Here is an 18,385-nt window from a genome sequence, read left to right on the forward strand (position 1 = left end):
CTACATTCATATATCATATACAGTATGCATAATATGTGTACTTGAGATATTCTTTTGCTGTCAGATACAAAATGTCATGTAAATCTCGCATACACTGTGTAGTATTCCAAAATGTACATGTAGCAATGTATTTTCCATATTTACATGTACAGTCCAGTTCCTGAAAGCACTATTTTCTGAGGAAATGGATGACTTTCATGTTTGCTTCTTTGGACAAAAAAAATGGTACACAATAATTTTAAAATATCAGGTTTCTATATCTGATCATAATTCAATATATTAGTAGGCCTAAATCAAGATTTATCAAAAAGGTAACAATCTTGTCTAGTTATCAATATATTTCAACAAACATGCATATTATATTCTTATCCTTATCCCCCCCCCCCCCCCCCCCCCCCCCGGTGCTGACAATAAATATCAAGTCATTGCAAAATACTGTTTAAAATCCATATTTAAGACCAGTTTAGTTTAACTGTACATTATACTTCTTCGCAGTCATTTTTAAATTTGTATTCTACACTTCCATGGGAAAAAGAACAATGTAAACATAAAATGTGCATACATGTATATCTTTTTCCTCCTCGGTAAGTGTATATGGTCTCATACTTCAAACATTCTAGCTCACTTTTTACAGAATATAGAGTGTGTGTACCATCTTCAGCATCAGAAGACAGGTGCAGCTAGTCTTCATTATAACCAACTTGCATTTTTCATTGCATTAGGATTAGAGCATTCATTAGAATGGATTGTTATTCTTTTTAGTCCTTTTGGAGGCTTTAAAATCCCCCTCCTGTGAAGACAGCATGTGGTAAATCTCTTTGACCTTTCTTTTTCTCTCAGAGTCTCTGCAAAATTTAGAAAAATTCATCAAAAACATTCATACATGTATATTGCCTGGAACATGTACATGGGGTGTTTAATATTATCTATTAGTTGTTATCTATACAAATTTTTTTTCATAATTCAGCATAATAAACATTTTAAGAGGTATGATATAACAGTTTAGCAAAATCAGAGACAAGGACTCACTTTTCCATCTGTTCATTTAGCTGCTGTCGAGCCAAGAACTGTGTGTCTTTACGAATCTCCCGCATGGCTCCCTTTAGCTCCTTCCTGTATTTGTGTTTCATTTTCTCCATCTCGTTCTCCTCCTTAGAAGCTGCCTTCTTTTTCTTCTTGTCTTCAAACCTACATTTGATTCACGACCACTTTTTATTGCTGTAGATCTATAAACTATAATCATACAAGATTCTCTCTGTTTTAATTATAATTTATTTGTAAAATTTACAGACTTACACTTCCTCTATCTTTGGTTCAAACATTTTTAATGGTTTGGGTTTTCTCTGTGGCATGCTGACTTGCATTCGAGGTTTAGAAGTTATTTCCTTTACAGCTTTCTGTAGGTCTTGTACTGAAACCTGCACAAGTCTTATTGGTTACTTTGTATTCAATTTACACAACTGAAAAATTACACAATTGAAAAATCCAGACTTTATACACAACATGTATTTATCTGTCAGTAATACATGTGTAAGTTAGGTAGTTACTATATGGTGGCTTTAACATGTAATGAGGTAAATATAAACATATACATGTAACTTAACCTGTAGTGTCGAGGGGTAGTTGTTCACTGGTAATTTTTCCAGCATGTCTAGGACTGGGATGAAGATTTCTTTATAGGCTGGAAGCTCCTGATACAGAGAACTAAACTCTGACAACAAAGCCACACAGCCCTTTATCACAGATAACCTGTACAGAGTGGAAAAGGTTGTACTGTACAAAAATTGAGCTGAAGCACAAGTATTGGTATCAAACTGGACAAGAAATAGAGATGAATGATGTAAAGTCAAGCCTCGGTAATCTGTACACCATTAATCAAGACACATCACCTTCTGGTGTTTGTTGGTAACAGAACTATATTGATATCTACCAATTATAAAACGTCGTACTTGTACTGTAGATTCCTTATTTTACACGAGTTCTTAATATCGCAAAATGCCTCTTGGACATCAAATCACGAGCATATTAAATCATGAGTGGGCGGTTGATCATTAGATTTTATATGGAGTTCAGTGTCATAAAAATAAAAGTTAGTAAATTCATTTTGCGAGTGGAGCTTCTTGTGAAATTATATGATAATTAATTCCTTGCGTATATTTAGGAATCTACAGTAATCCGAATGCTTCATGAATCCTGACAATTTACTTCAGAATTCAAGTCTCGAGATTAATGGGGCTCAGTTGTATTTATTTTCTACTGAACTGCCTTACCTGAATTCATCATTTCTTAACTCCTCTTCCTCCATTTCCATGGTGAGAACTTTTGTCATCTTTAACATCTTGATTTCTGTTTTTCTATTAATTTTAAAACATATGAAACCATACAATAAAAACTTAAACCATATTGCATAACAGCAAACCTAGTGTCAATAATTGTGGCAAGTTAGGTCTCTGTAACCAAAATTTACATGAACATTTACAATTCAAATTTTATTTTTACAGCAGAATCATCATTGGAATCAAATTGAATCATAGGTGAAAATGACAAAGGAACACTGTAGTCAATCATTTGTTTCCATAAATGCTGCAGAAAGCTAAATTAACTACTGTATACAATGAATTTTTGCCCCCATTTTACTTTTGCCCCTTTGCCCATGCGGGTGAATTTAAATCTGGGCAAATTTAAAGAAAACAGTACTGTCTTTTAAATACAAGGGTTGTTAGAAAAGTTTGCGGACAAGTTCTATTGTGAGCACAATATTTCCATGAAACCGGTTAAACTCTCCAGATAAAAACTTCACCTATTTTCCAATAAATATACAAAGATTTGGTGTTTTCCAGTGATCCTTAAAAATTATACAGCTATATTATTATGATAAAACATGCTTCACGGAGCATGCTATTTTTCGCATGTTTACATTACATACACTTTTTATTGAAATTAAAAATTGCACAGTTGTAGCGCAGAAAGAATTATGATATTCTACCTATCGCTACAGTATTCATGAAATGTCACTTGCCGAAATTTTGAATTCAGTTGGAGGGTGTATGACTGTTTTATAGCCATTTATAAATAATCAACGTGTAAAAACAAAGCCAAGAAAGGGAACGTCATGGAGCACCGAGCTACTAAAAAATTATGTGTGCAGACAGGAATATGTCTAAAATAAATTAAAATGCTTCTAGATGCTGCTGGAAATTGCCTACACGTACAAAGGACAAAAGTATTCAAAATGTAGTAGCTTTATAATAAACTCCTTCGATACCTCAATATCCCACTTATTGCATGGACGTTGCGCCTATGGATTTTGCATTGTTTCCATACCTGATCTCTTAACTGCATAGAGTATCATTTCAAGATCTCACTAATATCCGAAACAGCACAATAGACATTATAGAAGAAAAATAACATGTCTTGATATAGATATTTAACTTTTAAGTAGAAAAAAGACAACAAAAGTCGAAAGAAATGAAAGATATTTAGAACTATGAAAAAGCTTAACGGGTTTGAAATCTGAATGTCACATCACCTAACGTCAAGTGATTGCTCCATGAATCCTATGACTGCATAGTAAAAATTGTTGTAAATTTTAAAAATTTTAGTAAATGGACCTGATTTTTTACTTACTAATAAATAAAAGATAGGAATTTAATCAGACATAAGTCATACTTCACAGTACACAATAGATTTTCCATAAATCAATGTGTCCGCAAACTTTTCTAACAACCCTCGTACATCTTTGTTTGGGCGAATTTAATGTGGGGCAAAATTGTTTTTCATTGTGAAAGGGCAAAAATAACATGGGTTGAAAATAAGCCTGTATAGAGTATACTTACTTGGCTTTCTTAGTTACCAATAGTAGATCATTATATTTTCCCACAGGTCTAAATGGTGGAATGACTGAGGCATCTAAATAAAATTAAAATTTCACTGTAACATAAACAAGATTTGTTCAAAATTCCCTCTAAAAAGCCTCTTTATTTTGATGCCCCCAAAGTTCAATCTTGGAAATAATACTTCACAAACTTCTATAGACTTCTCAAGTATTTAATCCAATATAGTAACACAAGTGTGCAAGATACAAGAAAAAATCTACCGGTATTTTTGCAGTAAAAATATTTACCTTCTCCCATCTTAAATACATTAAAATAACTTGTGGAATTTTAAATACATGTATTTCAGAATTCTTGGTTTAACTATTATAAGAGTTAAAAAATATTTTAACAATAGTACATGTAATTGAATCCAGTTTCAAAGCATTTTGAGAAATACTAAAACCAGGTTCAATTTTTCAGCAGAGATGTAATACTGTGGAATCATCATTGTTTGTGGGGTTCAGTGTTCATGGATGACCAAAATCTTACAGGTTCATGGGGATATACTGTAGTTTTGTGGGTAACCTGAATTTTTTAATAAGATAGATAACTCTACTGTGCTCAATGTTTATATGTATCAATGTTATCAATATTTATGGGGAAGTATGTTCTTGGGTCAGTGTTACCCAAGAATTCTATGAACGTTGATCCCCCACAAACTATGATTCCACAGTATTTCATGCTACACTAGATTCCTCCAAACAAGTGAGAAATTTTGCTACATGTATACTTGGCAGCTTGAGGTGATAATAAATAGTGTTAAAAGAATTGAAGAAGCAATAAAAATATATTTACATTTGTTGGGATCTTTGTTTGATGCCAAGAACAGCATTCCATGTAAGAAGTTTATACATTCTGGCACATATCTTTTTGATAAGGATACATACTGCAATATAAATCATACATGACTGTATATAAATCTAAAAATTACAACTAGTATAATTTATAGAATGACAAAGTAAATGTCTTTTATGAGAATGTGTGGTATTTGCTTAGTAAGGCTTATTACCTCAAGTGCCAGGCTACAGAGGAACAGACCCACTGCGACATCTCTCTCATGTTTCACAGAAGTCTGAAAAAAAGAAACTCGGACATCAATTTAGTAAACAACTCAGTCATATAAAAGAAATTAAAGTAGACACATTTTTTTTCAATATCCATAAATTATAGCAAATTAACATGCAGTACTTTTCATATGATTCAAAAAGTTCTATAGTTTATGAATAGCTCTTCAACAATAGGACACCTTCTGTACATGTATACACATTATTAGCCCACTCTGTATGCTGTTTTACATTTACTTTTGGTGCAGAGCTTCAGAAAAAAAATCAATGTATGCCAATCTTAAATTGGCAAAAAGCAAAGTAATCCTGCAGAAAACAAACCTCTGCCAGTATTTGGGTGATAAAGATGATAGCTGGGGTGGTGACAGCATGGCGGAAATCGGAGGTCGGAAACAGAATGGCCACTAGTTTGAGGAGCATCAGCTGTATAAAATGTAAGTGACAGAATGTATACAGAAGATGAGCATCTTTCAATTTAAATGCTGGTTTGCTATACATACATGTAGATTTAAATTTCAAATACCTAGTACACTGTATTATGGACATACAGTCAAACCCTGTTTCTTAAACTCGATGGGAAAGAGAAAAAATTTGATATATACGAGGATTCAAGATACTGAGGGCAAAATACTTGCATAAAGAGTGGTTGGGACTTCCAAGTTACTTTGACATATCCATGGTATTCATGATATCAGTGTTCGAGATACTGTAGTTCAACTGTATTTTTACATTTTAGATAAAGAATTACCTGTATTTTTTTCAAAATGAACTTGAGCAGTTTACAACTAATTGAAAACAATTCTGGGAGAATACTTGGCATTTTTCATGCTTATTTAGTAACAATTCTGCATATCCTTTATTTCAATTCTTACAGTATCCAGGGCAGGGTAGAGCCCCCTTCCTCCTTTCCTTTCACAGATGGCCTGGAATTCTTCCTGTCTCTCTGCTATCTGGTCAACCAGCACCTGAGCTGCAGCCAATGGGGAACCCTGGGATAGCTCGTACAGGTGAGGGACAAGACTGTCCATCAGCCGAAGCTGTGGGGGCTGCTGAACAGCAAGGTCTGCAAAATACTGAACTAGGCAAGAAAACAGGGTCTGAAAAATACAGAAATTAAAATACTGAACAAGACAAGAAAACAGGGTCTGAAAAATACAGAAATTAAAATACTGAACTAGGCAAGAATACAGGGTCTGAAAAATACAGAAATAAAAATACTGAACTAGGCAAGAAAACAGTGTCTAAAAAAATACAGAAATTAAAATACTGAACTAGGCAAGAAAACAGCGTCTGAAAAATACAGAAATTAAAATACTGAACTAGACAAGAAAACAGCGTCTGAAGAATACAGAAATTAAAATCAAAATAAATACTCCTGCTTTATAATACAGAAATTAAAATCAAAATAAATACTCCTGCTTTATAATACAGAAATTAAAATCAAAATAAATTCTCCTGCTTTATACATGTATTATTCAGGATAAATCACCTAAATGCAAGTTAAATGCAAATTGTACAGTCAAACCTGTATTAAGAGACCTTCCAACGGAGAAAGGAAAAAAGGTCACATATGACAGGTGTTCTCTTAATACAGGTTGATTATTTTCAGCATGTGCTGAAAATATTACACGTGTATGTGGAATGTATTTTATAGGTACTGCTCAACTCTAAATGCTTTTATATTATAGGTACAATTGTCCTGTTCAGTAATAAAATTTGCTTGATCTGCACATGAGTAATTTGATTATTGGGAAATATTGTGAACATCTGAAAATATTAAATGTTTTTATACAGTATTAAAAAGCTGCAATATTTTTTCTAATAATATTTTTTTTGTGTTTGTTTGTTTGGTTTTTTTTTTACATGATAGCCTATATATATAGCTTCGTATGTTTTGCAAATTAATAAGAATTAAAACTGTATCATGATTTTTGTTACGCACTTGGTAACAAATTAAATTATATTTATAACTAAAAATTTATTTAACCTAATTATTTTTTTTTCATTACTGAACTACCGCGTTTAACTGCCTGTTTGTCACCTACTTCAATCACTTCAATTATCACCTGGTATGGGTGCTAGCTAGTGTGTGTTTACTTACCCCTTGGTGACACAATTCACTTAAATAAACATCTAGGATTTAGTTACTTGTTAATTAAAAGTTAAACAGGCAGGTTTTATAGCTGAATATCCATTTGGCCCTTATAGCACGAAATGATATCGGGATCGACCTCGAACGTCTATTTTCAAAATGGCACTCATCATTGGAGAGAAAAAACGTGAATGTTTATGTATTAGATTTTAATGTTTATTCAATAAATATCAAACTGTAAGTAAAAATATTTATTTGGAAATGTTGTTTTATTCCTAAAACTCGCATTATATAATTATTAAATGAAATAAATGTGTGTCTGTAGATGTTTTGAACCAAAAAACGTAGCATGCTGGACCGAAATTGAAAGTAGGAATTGGAAATTATATAGTCGTTAAATCCAGGTAAAATTGCCTGAAATTACAAAAATGGTCAGGAAAATCACGGTCGCTGGTCACGTTAGACAGGTGGTCGTTTAATACAGGTATAATATATAGGGAAGAGCGTTGGGAGGAATTCTTACGGTTACATATGACAGTGAGTCGCTTAATACAGTGGGTCGCTATGGCAGTTTTAACTGTACTTGTTTTTTGATAGATAAAGTGTACAAAATACACTTGCTCTTAGACATTTTCATTACTTATGTAAATGAATACTTTGTGTATTATATTTTTATTCCTCCATACCTCTAGCTTCTGTCTGTTATCCTCGGCCAGACTAACGTGATGACATTTCCTCATCCTCGTCACTATAGTCAGCTGATCCTTCTCGCTGTGATCTTGTAACAGACTCAATAATTCATCATAATCCTTGGGTGCTACAAATCAAAGATTCACATTTATATGTACAATGTACATGTATATACAAGTGTAAAATTCCCTTAGGAACTTTACTAAGGAAAACTTTTGTAGTACCCAATAATTTTTTGTACCTTGAAATGTATAAGGCAGCTCTTTTCGTGCATCATCCATTATTTTCTTTATTTCCTATAAAATCAATATAAAACGCATAATACAATGTAATTTCTACCGTACAATGAAACACACTTCACTAAATACAAGTTTCTACAAATAAGTACATACTGTAAGGTTCAGGGGGGATTTTTTCGTTTTACTCTCTGTTGAGGTTTCTTTGTCAGAATCATCTTCCCCTGACTCGATATCCTTGTAACTGTCATCATCAGACTCATCATCTGATTCTGCTGGGTGATAAAAAATTATTTAAAATTAATCTATTTTATGATGTGTCAATCTTGAAATATTTGTTACATGTAAGAGGAAAATTTCTCAAAAATATGCAAGAAAAATTCAGTGTTTTCCCTTTATTTCAAAGTTAAGGGTTAGATATAAATTGTAACAGGCTTTGGGTTGAAGTTTATGACAAATCTCTGTGGACCTTACAACAATTAAATTTTGATTTTTAATTTCAAAGTGGCATTTTTATTAATTGAAGCAGTCAATTTGGCTGGTAGCCAGTTGTTAGTGAAAACACTGAAAATTACATTCAAACAATTAGGAAAGAAAAAAATAACAAGAGGCCCATGGGCCACATCGCTCACCTGAGTAACTTTGGCCATGCTGTTCATTACCAGACTTCCCCCATTGTAATACCTATTGTGGCCCCGCCCTACCCCCAGGGGCCATGATTTGAACAATTTAGAATCTACACTACCCCAGGATGCTTCCACATAAGTTTCAGTTTTTCTGGTCCAGTGGTTCTTGAGAAGATTTTTAAAGATTTTTCCTGTATATTTCAATGTGAAACTTGGGATTCCCTATTGTGCCCCCCCCCCCCCCCAATCCCCGGGGTCATGATTTGAACAATTTAGAGTGTACACTACTTGAGGATGCTTCCACATAAGTTTCAGCTTTTCTGGCTCAGTAGCTCTTGCCTATATATTTCAATGTAAAACTTGTATTCCCTATTGTGGCCCCGCCCTACCCCCGGGGGTCATGATTTTAACAATTTAGAATCTACACTATCCCAGGATGCTTCCACATAAGTTTCAGCTTTTCTGGCTCAGTGGTTCTTAAGAAGAAGATTTTTCAAGATTTTTCCTATATATTTCAATGTAAAACTTGGATTCCCTATTGTGGCCCCGCCCTACCCCCGGGGGTCATGATTTTAACAATTTAGAATCTACACTACCCCAGGATGCTTCCACATAAGTTTCAGTTTTTCTGGCTCAGTGGTTCTTGAGAAGAAGATTTTTAAAGATTTCTCCTATATATTTCAATGTAAAACTTGTATTTCCTATTGTAGCCCCGACCTACCCCCGGGGGTCATGATTTTAACAAATTAGAATCTACACTACCCCAGGATGCTTCCACATAAGTTTCAGCTTTTCTGGCCCAGTGGTTCTTGAGAAGAAGATTTTTCAAGATTTTTCCTATATATTTCAATGTAAAACTTGGATTCCCTATTGTAGCCCCGACCTACCCCCGGGGGTCATGATTTTAACAAATTAGAATCTACACTACCCCAGGATGCTTCCACATAAGTTTCAGCTTTTCTGGCCCAGTGGTTCTTGAGAAGAAGATTTTTCAAGATTTTTCCTATATATTTCAATGTAAAACTTGGATTCCCTATTGTAGCCCTGCCCTACCCCCGGGGGTCATGATTTTAACAAATTAGAATCTACACTATCCCAGGATGCTTCCATATAAGTTTCAGCTTTTCTGGCCCAGTGGTTCTTGAGAAGAAGATTTTTCAAGATTTTTCCTATATATTTCAATGTAAAACTTGGATTCCCTATTGTAGCCCCGCCCTACCCCCGGGGGTCATGATTTTAACAATTTAGAATCTACACTATCCCAGGATGCTTCCATATAAGTTTCAGCTTTTCTGGCCCAGTGGTTCTTGAGAAGAAGATTTTTTTATGACCCCACCCTATTTTTGTCTTTTCTTGATTATCTCCCCTTCTAAGGGGACTTGGCCCTTTATTTTAACAATTTAAACTCCCCTTCCCCCAAGGATACTTTGTACCAAGTTTGGTTAAAATTGGCCCAGTGGTTCTTGAGAAAAAGTTGAAAATGTGAAAAGTTTACAGACGGACGGATGGACAGACGGACGGACGACGGACAATGGGTGATCAGAAAAACTCACTTGAGCTTTCAGCTCAGGTGAGCTAAAAAATAAAAAATGTAACATTACGTTTTAAAAATCTATAAAAGTTTTAACAAAGTTAGTTATTCAAATTCATAAACACCCCTAACGTCACGTACATGTACATTGTACATCATGTAGATGATCATATTGTTATAAAAATTATTCATGCAGAGCTTATAAAGTGCCTATGAGATGTGATCTATTTTAGTACACTCCCTTACAATATATGCAATGTATACGCCAATAAAGATACTACTACTACAATTAAGTAACTGATGAATTTTTACAAACCTTCTGCGACATCATCTTTTTCTTCATCTTCTTTTTCACCTTCTGTGTCTTTTTCATCTTCCTCACTTCCTCCATCCTCATCTTCCTCCACATTGCCAACATCATCACTGTAATCCTCCTCCACATTGCCAAGATCATCACTGTCATCTTCCCCACTGTCTTCACCTTTATCATCATCATTTATTTCTGAGTCTTTCTCATCATCATCATCTTCTTCATCCTTTAACATTTTTCCATCCTTGTACACTGCATGGAAACGTGGCTGGGCATCTAAAGAGAAACTGAAAAAGAGAGATTAAACCTAAATATATGTCAATATCAAACATTAAAACAAAGAGACTTCTTTAAATACAGTCGAAGGGACCGAGAAAATACTTTGAGATAACCGAAGATTCGATATATCCAGGGTAAAATACTTGTGGAATAAGTAGTTCGGACTTCAAAATGACTTCGACATATCCATGATATTCGAGATATCCGTGTTCGAGATACCAAAGTTTAACTGTATAATAATTTGAATATGGGGCTGATTGTCTTTGTGATCACTTTTCTCACAGGCTTACAAAGTCAGTGTATATGACCACATTAAGAAATACATGTTATTATACCATAATTCTTATTGTTGAGGTTTCTGCCTTGAATCCTTTCTTATAATTGATGAGAAGCTATAACAAATTTAAAAGAAAATTATGGGTGGGTAATGATTTATTCACTTTTGAAGCTCTAAAATTTCTATCTTATAATTTTCATTTCTTTCAAATCAATAATGGTACACCTGATCATTAACCTCATTTATTATACAGCAAATAAATAATCTAAAAATAAAAAAAATACTAAAAATCTGGAGGATTTTAGCATTCAATATCTTAACAATTTATTGAATGCTGAGTTTGCATTACATAATCAAGTATACCCCGAAACATTCCAAATACATGTATGACCATTCAATATGGAATGTCCCGCTGTAAACAAAAATGACCAACTGCTGTCAGTCAACATCAATAAATTTTGTATTCTTTTTTTTCACAAGAGATTGCAGAGTGAATAAGGTTGGATTTATTGATATCTTTGTATAGCCAACTCTTGCAGAAAACTGTGTGATTGCAGGTGTCATTACATTATTTCGTTTAATGCTGCAAAGACAAAGTAAGTTTAGAATCTCCTCTGCAAATTCAGGCATTTCTGCTCTGTACAGGGACTCTATTAATTTTGTTTTATTTGATGAAAAACAATATTAAAGTAAACTTACTGGTTTTATAGATTCATGAAAATTTTGGATATGCTGAATTTTTGTGTGCTATTTTAGAGGAATTATTTAGACCTTGAATTTGATCCTCAAGCACCTACTCCTCTTTAACCAAAACAAACTTGCATGTCTTGCTAGATGTCTATGTGTTTTTGGTACTAAAATGTATAAGAAGAATTTCTTTACAATACCCCTATAGGTGTCTTACTTATCATCGAGATCATCAGCAGAAAAGTGAACTTTCTTCTTCTCTTCTTCCTCCTCAATTGAAATTCCTTTCATTCTCCGTAACCTATCAGCCTTCAAACAACAAACACAAAAGTTGACAGATAACTGTCATTTTTTTTATTTACTCAAATATTAATTAGCTGATAATTTTTCTTTCCAGATTTTGACAGGTTGTTAGTACAGTAAAACTCAGTTACAGAAATCTAAGTTACAAAGAACTTTTTACAAATCCTGTAGTAGACTTAATTTTCACTATGTTCCTTATACAGATATGTATAAAGAATCTCTGTTATAAGGAAGAAAAATCTGAGGTCCCAGTGACTCCCTTATAATTATAATATACTGTACATGCAAAAGAATGTGTGGTTACCTCTAATTTATCAAGTCTTTTCTTCTCTTCCTGTGCAAGCTCTTCCTCGGATTTCAGTTTATCAGTGGCCTATGCAACACATTGTCAAAATACAGATTTTCTTACTTGCATTTAATAAACTAAATAAAATTTATTCAAAAAAATTGTTCTATGTTCAGACAGGCTTTGCAAATATTTATAATTGTCTGCAATGTAAACAACTTTGAAAATGTGAACATTTGAAAATTTCAGCAAATATATACATGTACTTATTTACATGTATACATGTTTCTTAATATTTGCCTTATGGTCTCACCTTGCCCTTCATTTCAAATTTTAGTTCCCGCACAGCAATATCAAAATCATCTGCTTTTTGGAATTGCTCTTCTTGGCCTCTCTACAATGATGAATGTACAAATTAAATGTACATAAGAAATTTACAATGTACCTTTTTCATTACATCAAACTAAACAAAATTCTAAAACTATTGTATCCAAATTTAATTTGAATTATCTGTTTTTGTACCTATTATTTAATAGACTCAAAACTTTTATCAAACCTTATTTGAAGACATCAACTTCATCACATCTTTCCATTCTGCATCTAACTTCTCTGTTAATTCCTTTGTCTTCTCTTTTTCAGCCTGGCGCTCAAACTTTTAAAACAAAGTATAAATTGTAATGTCAGATTAACACATTTAATAGCTAAATTGTATATAATCATTCAAAAGAATAGTGTATGTGTTTCCATTATATCTAGAAACCTTCTCCTTTTTAGATTTGGCAATGACTTCCTCCATTCTTTCCTTCCAGCTTTTCTGCTTCTGACCTCCCAAATCCTGATAGTTACTGTTGGACAAAAATCCTCCAAAATGTTCTGTAGCCACCATATTAGCTGAAAAAGAAATGATTCTGACAGCTGATGGTATTTTACTTCTTACTGAAAAGTTTGCCAATTAAAGTTATCTCCCTTGACACAGTGTCCATTTTCTAGTATCATTGTGAATTTCAAAGTGGACAACAGATGAGCGTTTACTCAGGGTTGCCCCTAAGATCCGAGGGTCGGGGATTTTTCCCACCTATTATGGTGTAATCCCCTGGTTTCTCTGGTATTCCCTCTCAATCCCCTTTAGGAGAGAAATCCAAGACCCTCTTCTCCTATTTTAATGTCCCCTGCTATTTCAAATCTTATGGACAACTTGATTTACTGATGAACATCAACTGACCATCAATCCTCCCACTGTCCTCCTCATCCTCACTGGCCTCTGGCTCCTCAAACTTCTCAATGGAGGACAGAGACTGACCATAATGTGTTAGATCATCCTCATCATCATTAAGACTGAACTTGTTTGTCTTCTCTCTCTGTGTCAAGAAAAAATAAGTCGTGAGGATTTTTCCCTTAAAAACTGATCAAATTTGTTTTCTCAATGATTCACATAAGTTTTTACAAATTTTATTTTTTAAGCAGTGTAATTTTTTTTTTTCAAGAATGCATATTAATTAAAAGAAAATCTTAATTTTTCACATTTTTCACATTCAATACCTGTTTCTCACTACAGGCCTCTACATTAAGAAGCATTCTGACCCCCCCCCCCCCCCCCCCCATAAATGTAATTCTTACTGGAATAGCCCCTAAGGACTGTTCAACAATTTTCCTTTTGTATATGACACTTCAAAGGACAAGGTATGGTAACGGCCGAATCTGGCCCCTTATTTGATGTAATAATCAGAACACAGTTAAAATTGTGATAGTTTGTAGTTAAGAACTTAAAATAATGCTTGTTTTAAAACCAGCATTAATTTTGATTCAAAGCTTACACGGAGGCCACAAGAGGGTGCAAAAGTAGGACATTTTCCAGAATTCCCTCAATTTTGGTGGAATTTCGTCAAATTTGAGATACTTTTCACTTCGGGAAACACAGAGCACAAGCTTTCCTATCTGAGATTTTTATACATAAGATGCATCTGATACTAGTGTATGAAATATATAAATTTGGTAGATAGGCAAGCTTGTGCTCTATGTTTTCTGAAACAAAATGTACAGAAAAATCAATGAAAATTTGCATAAAAATGAGAAAATTCAGAAATTGTCATATTTTCTGACCTTCCTGTGACCTCTGTGTATTCCATACACTTAGAACCAATACTCATTTTGTGGAAGGGGTAACAACAGGTTTCTATTGATAAACTGTTGCATCATTCTAAAAGGCATCCCAAACCAGGGGCCAAAAAGGGGTCTTAGCCTATCTTGTCCTTTGTACATATCTGGAAGTGATGCTTCAATTCAGAATACGATGCAAATACAATGTAATCTAATAAAATCATGAATTGTACCATTTACTGTAGATTCCTAAATATATGTGAGGAATTAATATTACCATGTAATTTTGCAGGAAGCACCACTTGCAAAATAAAATTAGTCACTTTTATTCTTATGGTGCTGAAATCAATTGAAAGGAGATTTCAAACAAGGGGGGGGGGGGGGGGGGTATACACACTTACTGCTCTCTCCATGGCAAATCTCTTCATCATTTTCTCCTCTAAACTGAGTGAGGTGTCATTCTCTCCAAATCTCTTGTCTATAAACTTGTTGTTTTTAAACCTCTGATTATACTCCTGGAGCAACGTGGCTTTTCTCTAGAAAAAATAAAGTAACATAAAATTATTGTCCGCAAGGTACAGTGATGTTCCTGCATGAACATGCTCAATACACAAACAGCTCATGTTAATAATTTGAAAATGGCAAAAGTAGTGTTTAGCAATACTAGTTTTAAACTTCATTAAATATTAAAACTAAAACATATAAAACAATGAGGCAATCTTTAATTTACACACATGTAAGGTGCCTAATTTTGCCATATTGCCATTAATGGTGACTGTTTTGAAAGTGTTGCCATTATTGGTGGCTATTTTGAAAGTGTTTTCTTGGCTGGTATTTGAAAATTTATTGTAAGAAAACTTGTTTTTTTCAAATAAAAGTATCTTTAGAGTTTTTTTTTTTTGTTTTGCATGCTACTTATACATGAATATGTACATGGAGTCATCTGAACTATACAGACTAGTATTTTTTAACTTTATTTTAGTTTTTTTATTTTAGTTTGCATCTAAATATTTGTGTCTTAATTTTTCTGTCCAGAAGCCACCAAATTTTTGAGGTCACTGAGACCTGGGAAGTATATACATACATTTACACAACATGCTCAGGTCTCACCTTTTGAATTCCCTTGGACCGTGACAGTCCAGGCATGCCCCGATCATGCTTAGAAATTTTACGTCCCATGATTTTTTGTTTTTGTCTGTTGATTTTGACCTCAAACGGATTGATTTTTTTCTGCGACTCTTTTTTCTTGTTTCTAGTTTTATCTGCAACATTTTTCTTTCTCTTTGCCATTCTTGATCCTCTTTATAAATGTATTCTTGATCTTTTTTGTAAATGTTAATTGATAAACATATGGTATTTGCGTAGTTCTTGATGTTAACAGTTACATTCTAATATCTGCAAAATAGAAGAAAAACTGTAATAACCTACTGAATAAATGCTAACATTTTGCAATTTCATTTGCCAGAAAAATTACATTTTCAGAATAGTATTTTTTTTTCTATGTCAAAAATATATATAATTATTTTAAAACATAATGAAATAATCAAAGTAATCATTGAAAAAGAAAATTTACATGAATATGATCTTATGGAGCTGCAGATCTGTAGCTCATTGGTCTAAAAATAAAGGTTGGAGGACCAAAGACCTACAGTGCCATTCATTGAAAAAGTGTATAATGCATGTATTTACAGTGTACACAAAAAGTGTGCTGTTTCTCAATTATTTCTCCATATGTCATCTCAAAATATTAGTAACCATGTGTTCTAACATATTCTATTATTATTTTCACAACAAAACAACCCCATTACCATTGTTAATAGCTTTCCTGGGCCTTAAACTGAGACTAACAAAAATTTTACCTATTTATACAGCCATTTTGTGTGGCAAGACAAAATCAAACCAATGCAGTTCGCTCAGAACTACAAGAGTATTTGATAGAGATCAAGGAATTTTTTTAAGTCAAGCTTTTGTGCAGTTGAATTAGAATTTGGAGAAATAAATTCAGAACCATGAGTGCAACTTTTTGTGAACAATAAATTAAATTAATAATAGCAAGCAAAGTGAGCTCAATAGATTTTTGTGTGAGAACAGAGAAAATTTTAACTAAATTTTGTATATTTGTCAAATATTTGTGTGAAATCTTTTCAGAATTCCTTTGCTACCAGCATTCCATATGATAATGGTGAATGCAACAGGCCTGCAGTTATCGTGAAGATTTATTTCTTTTAGAGAGCTCATAAGAAACAACGAGAATTGAATCTACTCTACAATGCCTTTCATTAAAAAATTTCACTAAGCTGACTTAGACTCAATTACGGAGATGCAACTTACTAGGGCTGGGTATCGACTGGGAATTTTGTATTGCGATATATTGCAATATTTCTAACTGTATTGCGATATATGTATCACAATATTTTCAGTAACAGCTAAAATGGTCTTTTCTTACTTTTAACCTCCATTTATAAGCAGAGTGTATAGGTTGTAACAAAAAAGTTCTCATTGATTTCCTACAGTTTTGCAATGAAATGCAACCATTCAACAGCAACCTTACTGTTTGGCACAATTGATAACGAATCTGACATCGAAAAATTTAAGATGTCAGATACATTATCATTTGTGAAATTTATTAATAAGTTAAATTTCATATTTTACTTTAGAAATCCCAAGCCCAAGCATTTTGCCGGTATATCAAAAAAAATTATGATATTTTTTTCGTCACGTGACATGGTCGAGACTGTGTCTCGTGCTGTTTGGAGATGGAAGAGGCGGATCTAAGTTGCAAGTGTAAGCTGTGAAATGGTTCTTGATGGACAACTATGCTTGCCCAAATGGTCACACTGTACAACGTATTAATATACAGTTATTTCTTTGAGTGGCACTGTAGTTCTCTGGTCTGTCAATTTTTTTCTCCTAAGAATTAGTACAGTTCTGCAGCTAGATCTTATGGAGTACAGTTTCAAAAAGAAATATATCATGGTTATTGCATTACTTTCACTTCAAATAATTTTTTCTCAGTGAAAATCAGACAGATACAAAGTAAAAATCATTTTACATTACTCAACACTTGCCATTCCTATACTGTGACTTGGTCCCTGTGACTTACCAAGTAATAAGACACTGACAGAGGGACATGAAGATCAGTGGTATGGCAAGCGTGTACATACCAATAAAGTAATAAATACAATCATAAATGTCATAAAAATTTACCCTATCTTGGCTATCATTTTTAAAACTATATCCATTACAATTTTTAACCCACATGGAAATTCTAGGATGTCGCCATTTTGTATTCATTAGACAATTTGAAGGTAAAATTATTCGAGTCATTGATATAATTATTCGCCTCTTCATAAGATTAATTAAAAGTAAGATATGGATTTTCTGGTGATTTAGTTTATGAATTTCTTTTAATTGGGGAAAAGATAATGATAAAAAAAAAAACTGTGTGCTACTTCTCTCTGTATAGATTTTTTTTTTAATCATTCAGATTTTTCTGTCGCGTCGGCCAGTCGATATATGGTTGTAGGATGGTGCTATCCTTGTTTTGAAACAGATGAAAATTTTAAAGAAAAAATATAAAAGTGTACACAAATTAAAATCTTAACAAAAACAAAAATTGGCTGAAAAAGACAAACACAAAAAGTAAATATTTTTTTACGTTTCCGATTTTAAAATTATTATGACAGATGAAGTTCCGTCAACAACAGACAACACAGCCCGTTCGGACACCGATACTGATTCGGAGGAAAACATGAGTAATCCGACGAAATGTGTGTTGTTAGCGTGTGGATCGTTCAACCCGGTTACAAATATGCATCTGAGAATGTTTGGTAAGTTAATTCATTCTTTCCATCCCAAAAAATCGTTCATTTCTGAATTCAAAGAAATGAAACCGAAAATTGCGAATGTGGTAAAAATGTGTTTGTGAAATGTATTTCTTCACCAGGAAGTGTTAATCAAAGTATTATTATATTGGGTTGGGTACAAGTGAATGCAAATTAAATATAGATTAAGATGAGGCTTCAGACCTTA

At 33.3% G+C, this 18,385-nt stretch overlaps 2 protein-coding genes across 8 annotated transcripts in view; one reads left to right on the forward strand and one right to left on the reverse strand.

The window, feature by feature from the left end:
- Nucleotides 1-395: 395 nt before the first annotated feature.
- Nucleotides 396-17,642, reverse strand: LOC133191708 (nucleolar protein 14-like). Of its 2 annotated transcripts, none has more exons than XM_061327446.1 (23): nucleotides 17,613-17,642; nucleotides 15,464-15,748; nucleotides 14,755-14,889; nucleotides 13,479-13,614; nucleotides 13,017-13,147; nucleotides 12,813-12,908; nucleotides 12,570-12,650; nucleotides 12,275-12,343; nucleotides 11,885-11,976; nucleotides 10,431-10,711; nucleotides 8,114-8,229; nucleotides 7,963-8,017; nucleotides 7,718-7,848; nucleotides 5,812-6,036; nucleotides 5,261-5,362; nucleotides 4,885-4,947; nucleotides 4,671-4,761; nucleotides 3,837-3,909; nucleotides 2,271-2,354; nucleotides 1,605-1,749; nucleotides 1,297-1,418; nucleotides 1,030-1,188; nucleotides 396-845 (listed from the first exon to the last, which is right to left on the reverse strand). In XM_061327446.1, the coding sequence occupies exons 2-23, from the start codon at nucleotides 15,641-15,643 to the stop codon at nucleotides 737-739; spliced, it is 2,676 nt and encodes an 891-aa protein (XP_061183430.1). In that variant the 5' UTR covers nucleotides 15,644-15,748; nucleotides 17,613-17,642; the 3' UTR covers nucleotides 396-736. The 2 variants fall into 2 exon arrangements, with proteins under 2 accessions (XP_061183430.1, XP_061183438.1); XM_061327454.1 differs by lacking the exon at nucleotides 17,613-17,642 and adding an exon at nucleotides 17,561-17,584.
- Nucleotides 17,643-18,010: 368 nt separating this feature from the next.
- LOC133191725 (nicotinamide/nicotinic acid mononucleotide adenylyltransferase 1-like) overlaps nucleotides 18,011-18,385 on the forward strand; it is a 23,685-nt gene continuing 23,310 nt past the window's right edge. For all 6 annotated transcript variants that reach the window (XR_009721732.1, XR_009721731.1, XM_061327478.1 and 3 more), the window contains exon 1: nucleotides 18,011-18,183. Coding sequence is in view for 4 of the 6 variants with exons in the window: in XM_061327478.1 (XP_061183462.1) it covers nucleotides 18,033-18,183 (151 nt within the window). In the remaining 2 variants the exon portion in view is untranslated. The remainder of the gene's footprint in view (nucleotides 18,184-18,385) is intronic.

This window comes from Saccostrea echinata, unplaced genomic scaffold (genome assembly GCF_033153115.1).
Source record: "Saccostrea echinata isolate AGI-Se365-2 ecotype Australia unplaced genomic scaffold, CSIRO_AGI_Sech_v1 ptg000001l, whole genome shotgun sequence".
Lineage (NCBI taxonomy): Eukaryota > Metazoa > Mollusca > Bivalvia > Ostreida > Ostreidae > Saccostrea > Saccostrea echinata.

Excerpts from the sequence above, each read along its gene's own strand:
- LOC133191708 (XM_061327446.1), bottom strand. The coding sequence starts at position 15,643 with ATGGCAAAGAGAAAGAAAAATGTTGCAGATAAAACTAGAAACAAGAAA. Across the intron at positions 12,651-12,812 it reads AGTTGATGTCTTCAAATAAG|AGAGGCCAAGAAGAGCAATT; the intron begins GTTTGATAAAAG and ends TCATCATTGTAG. Across the intron at positions 4,762-4,884 it reads TCTGTAGCCTGGCACTTGAG|TATGTATCCTTATCAAAAAG; the intron begins GTAATAAGCCTT and ends TTTATATTGCAG.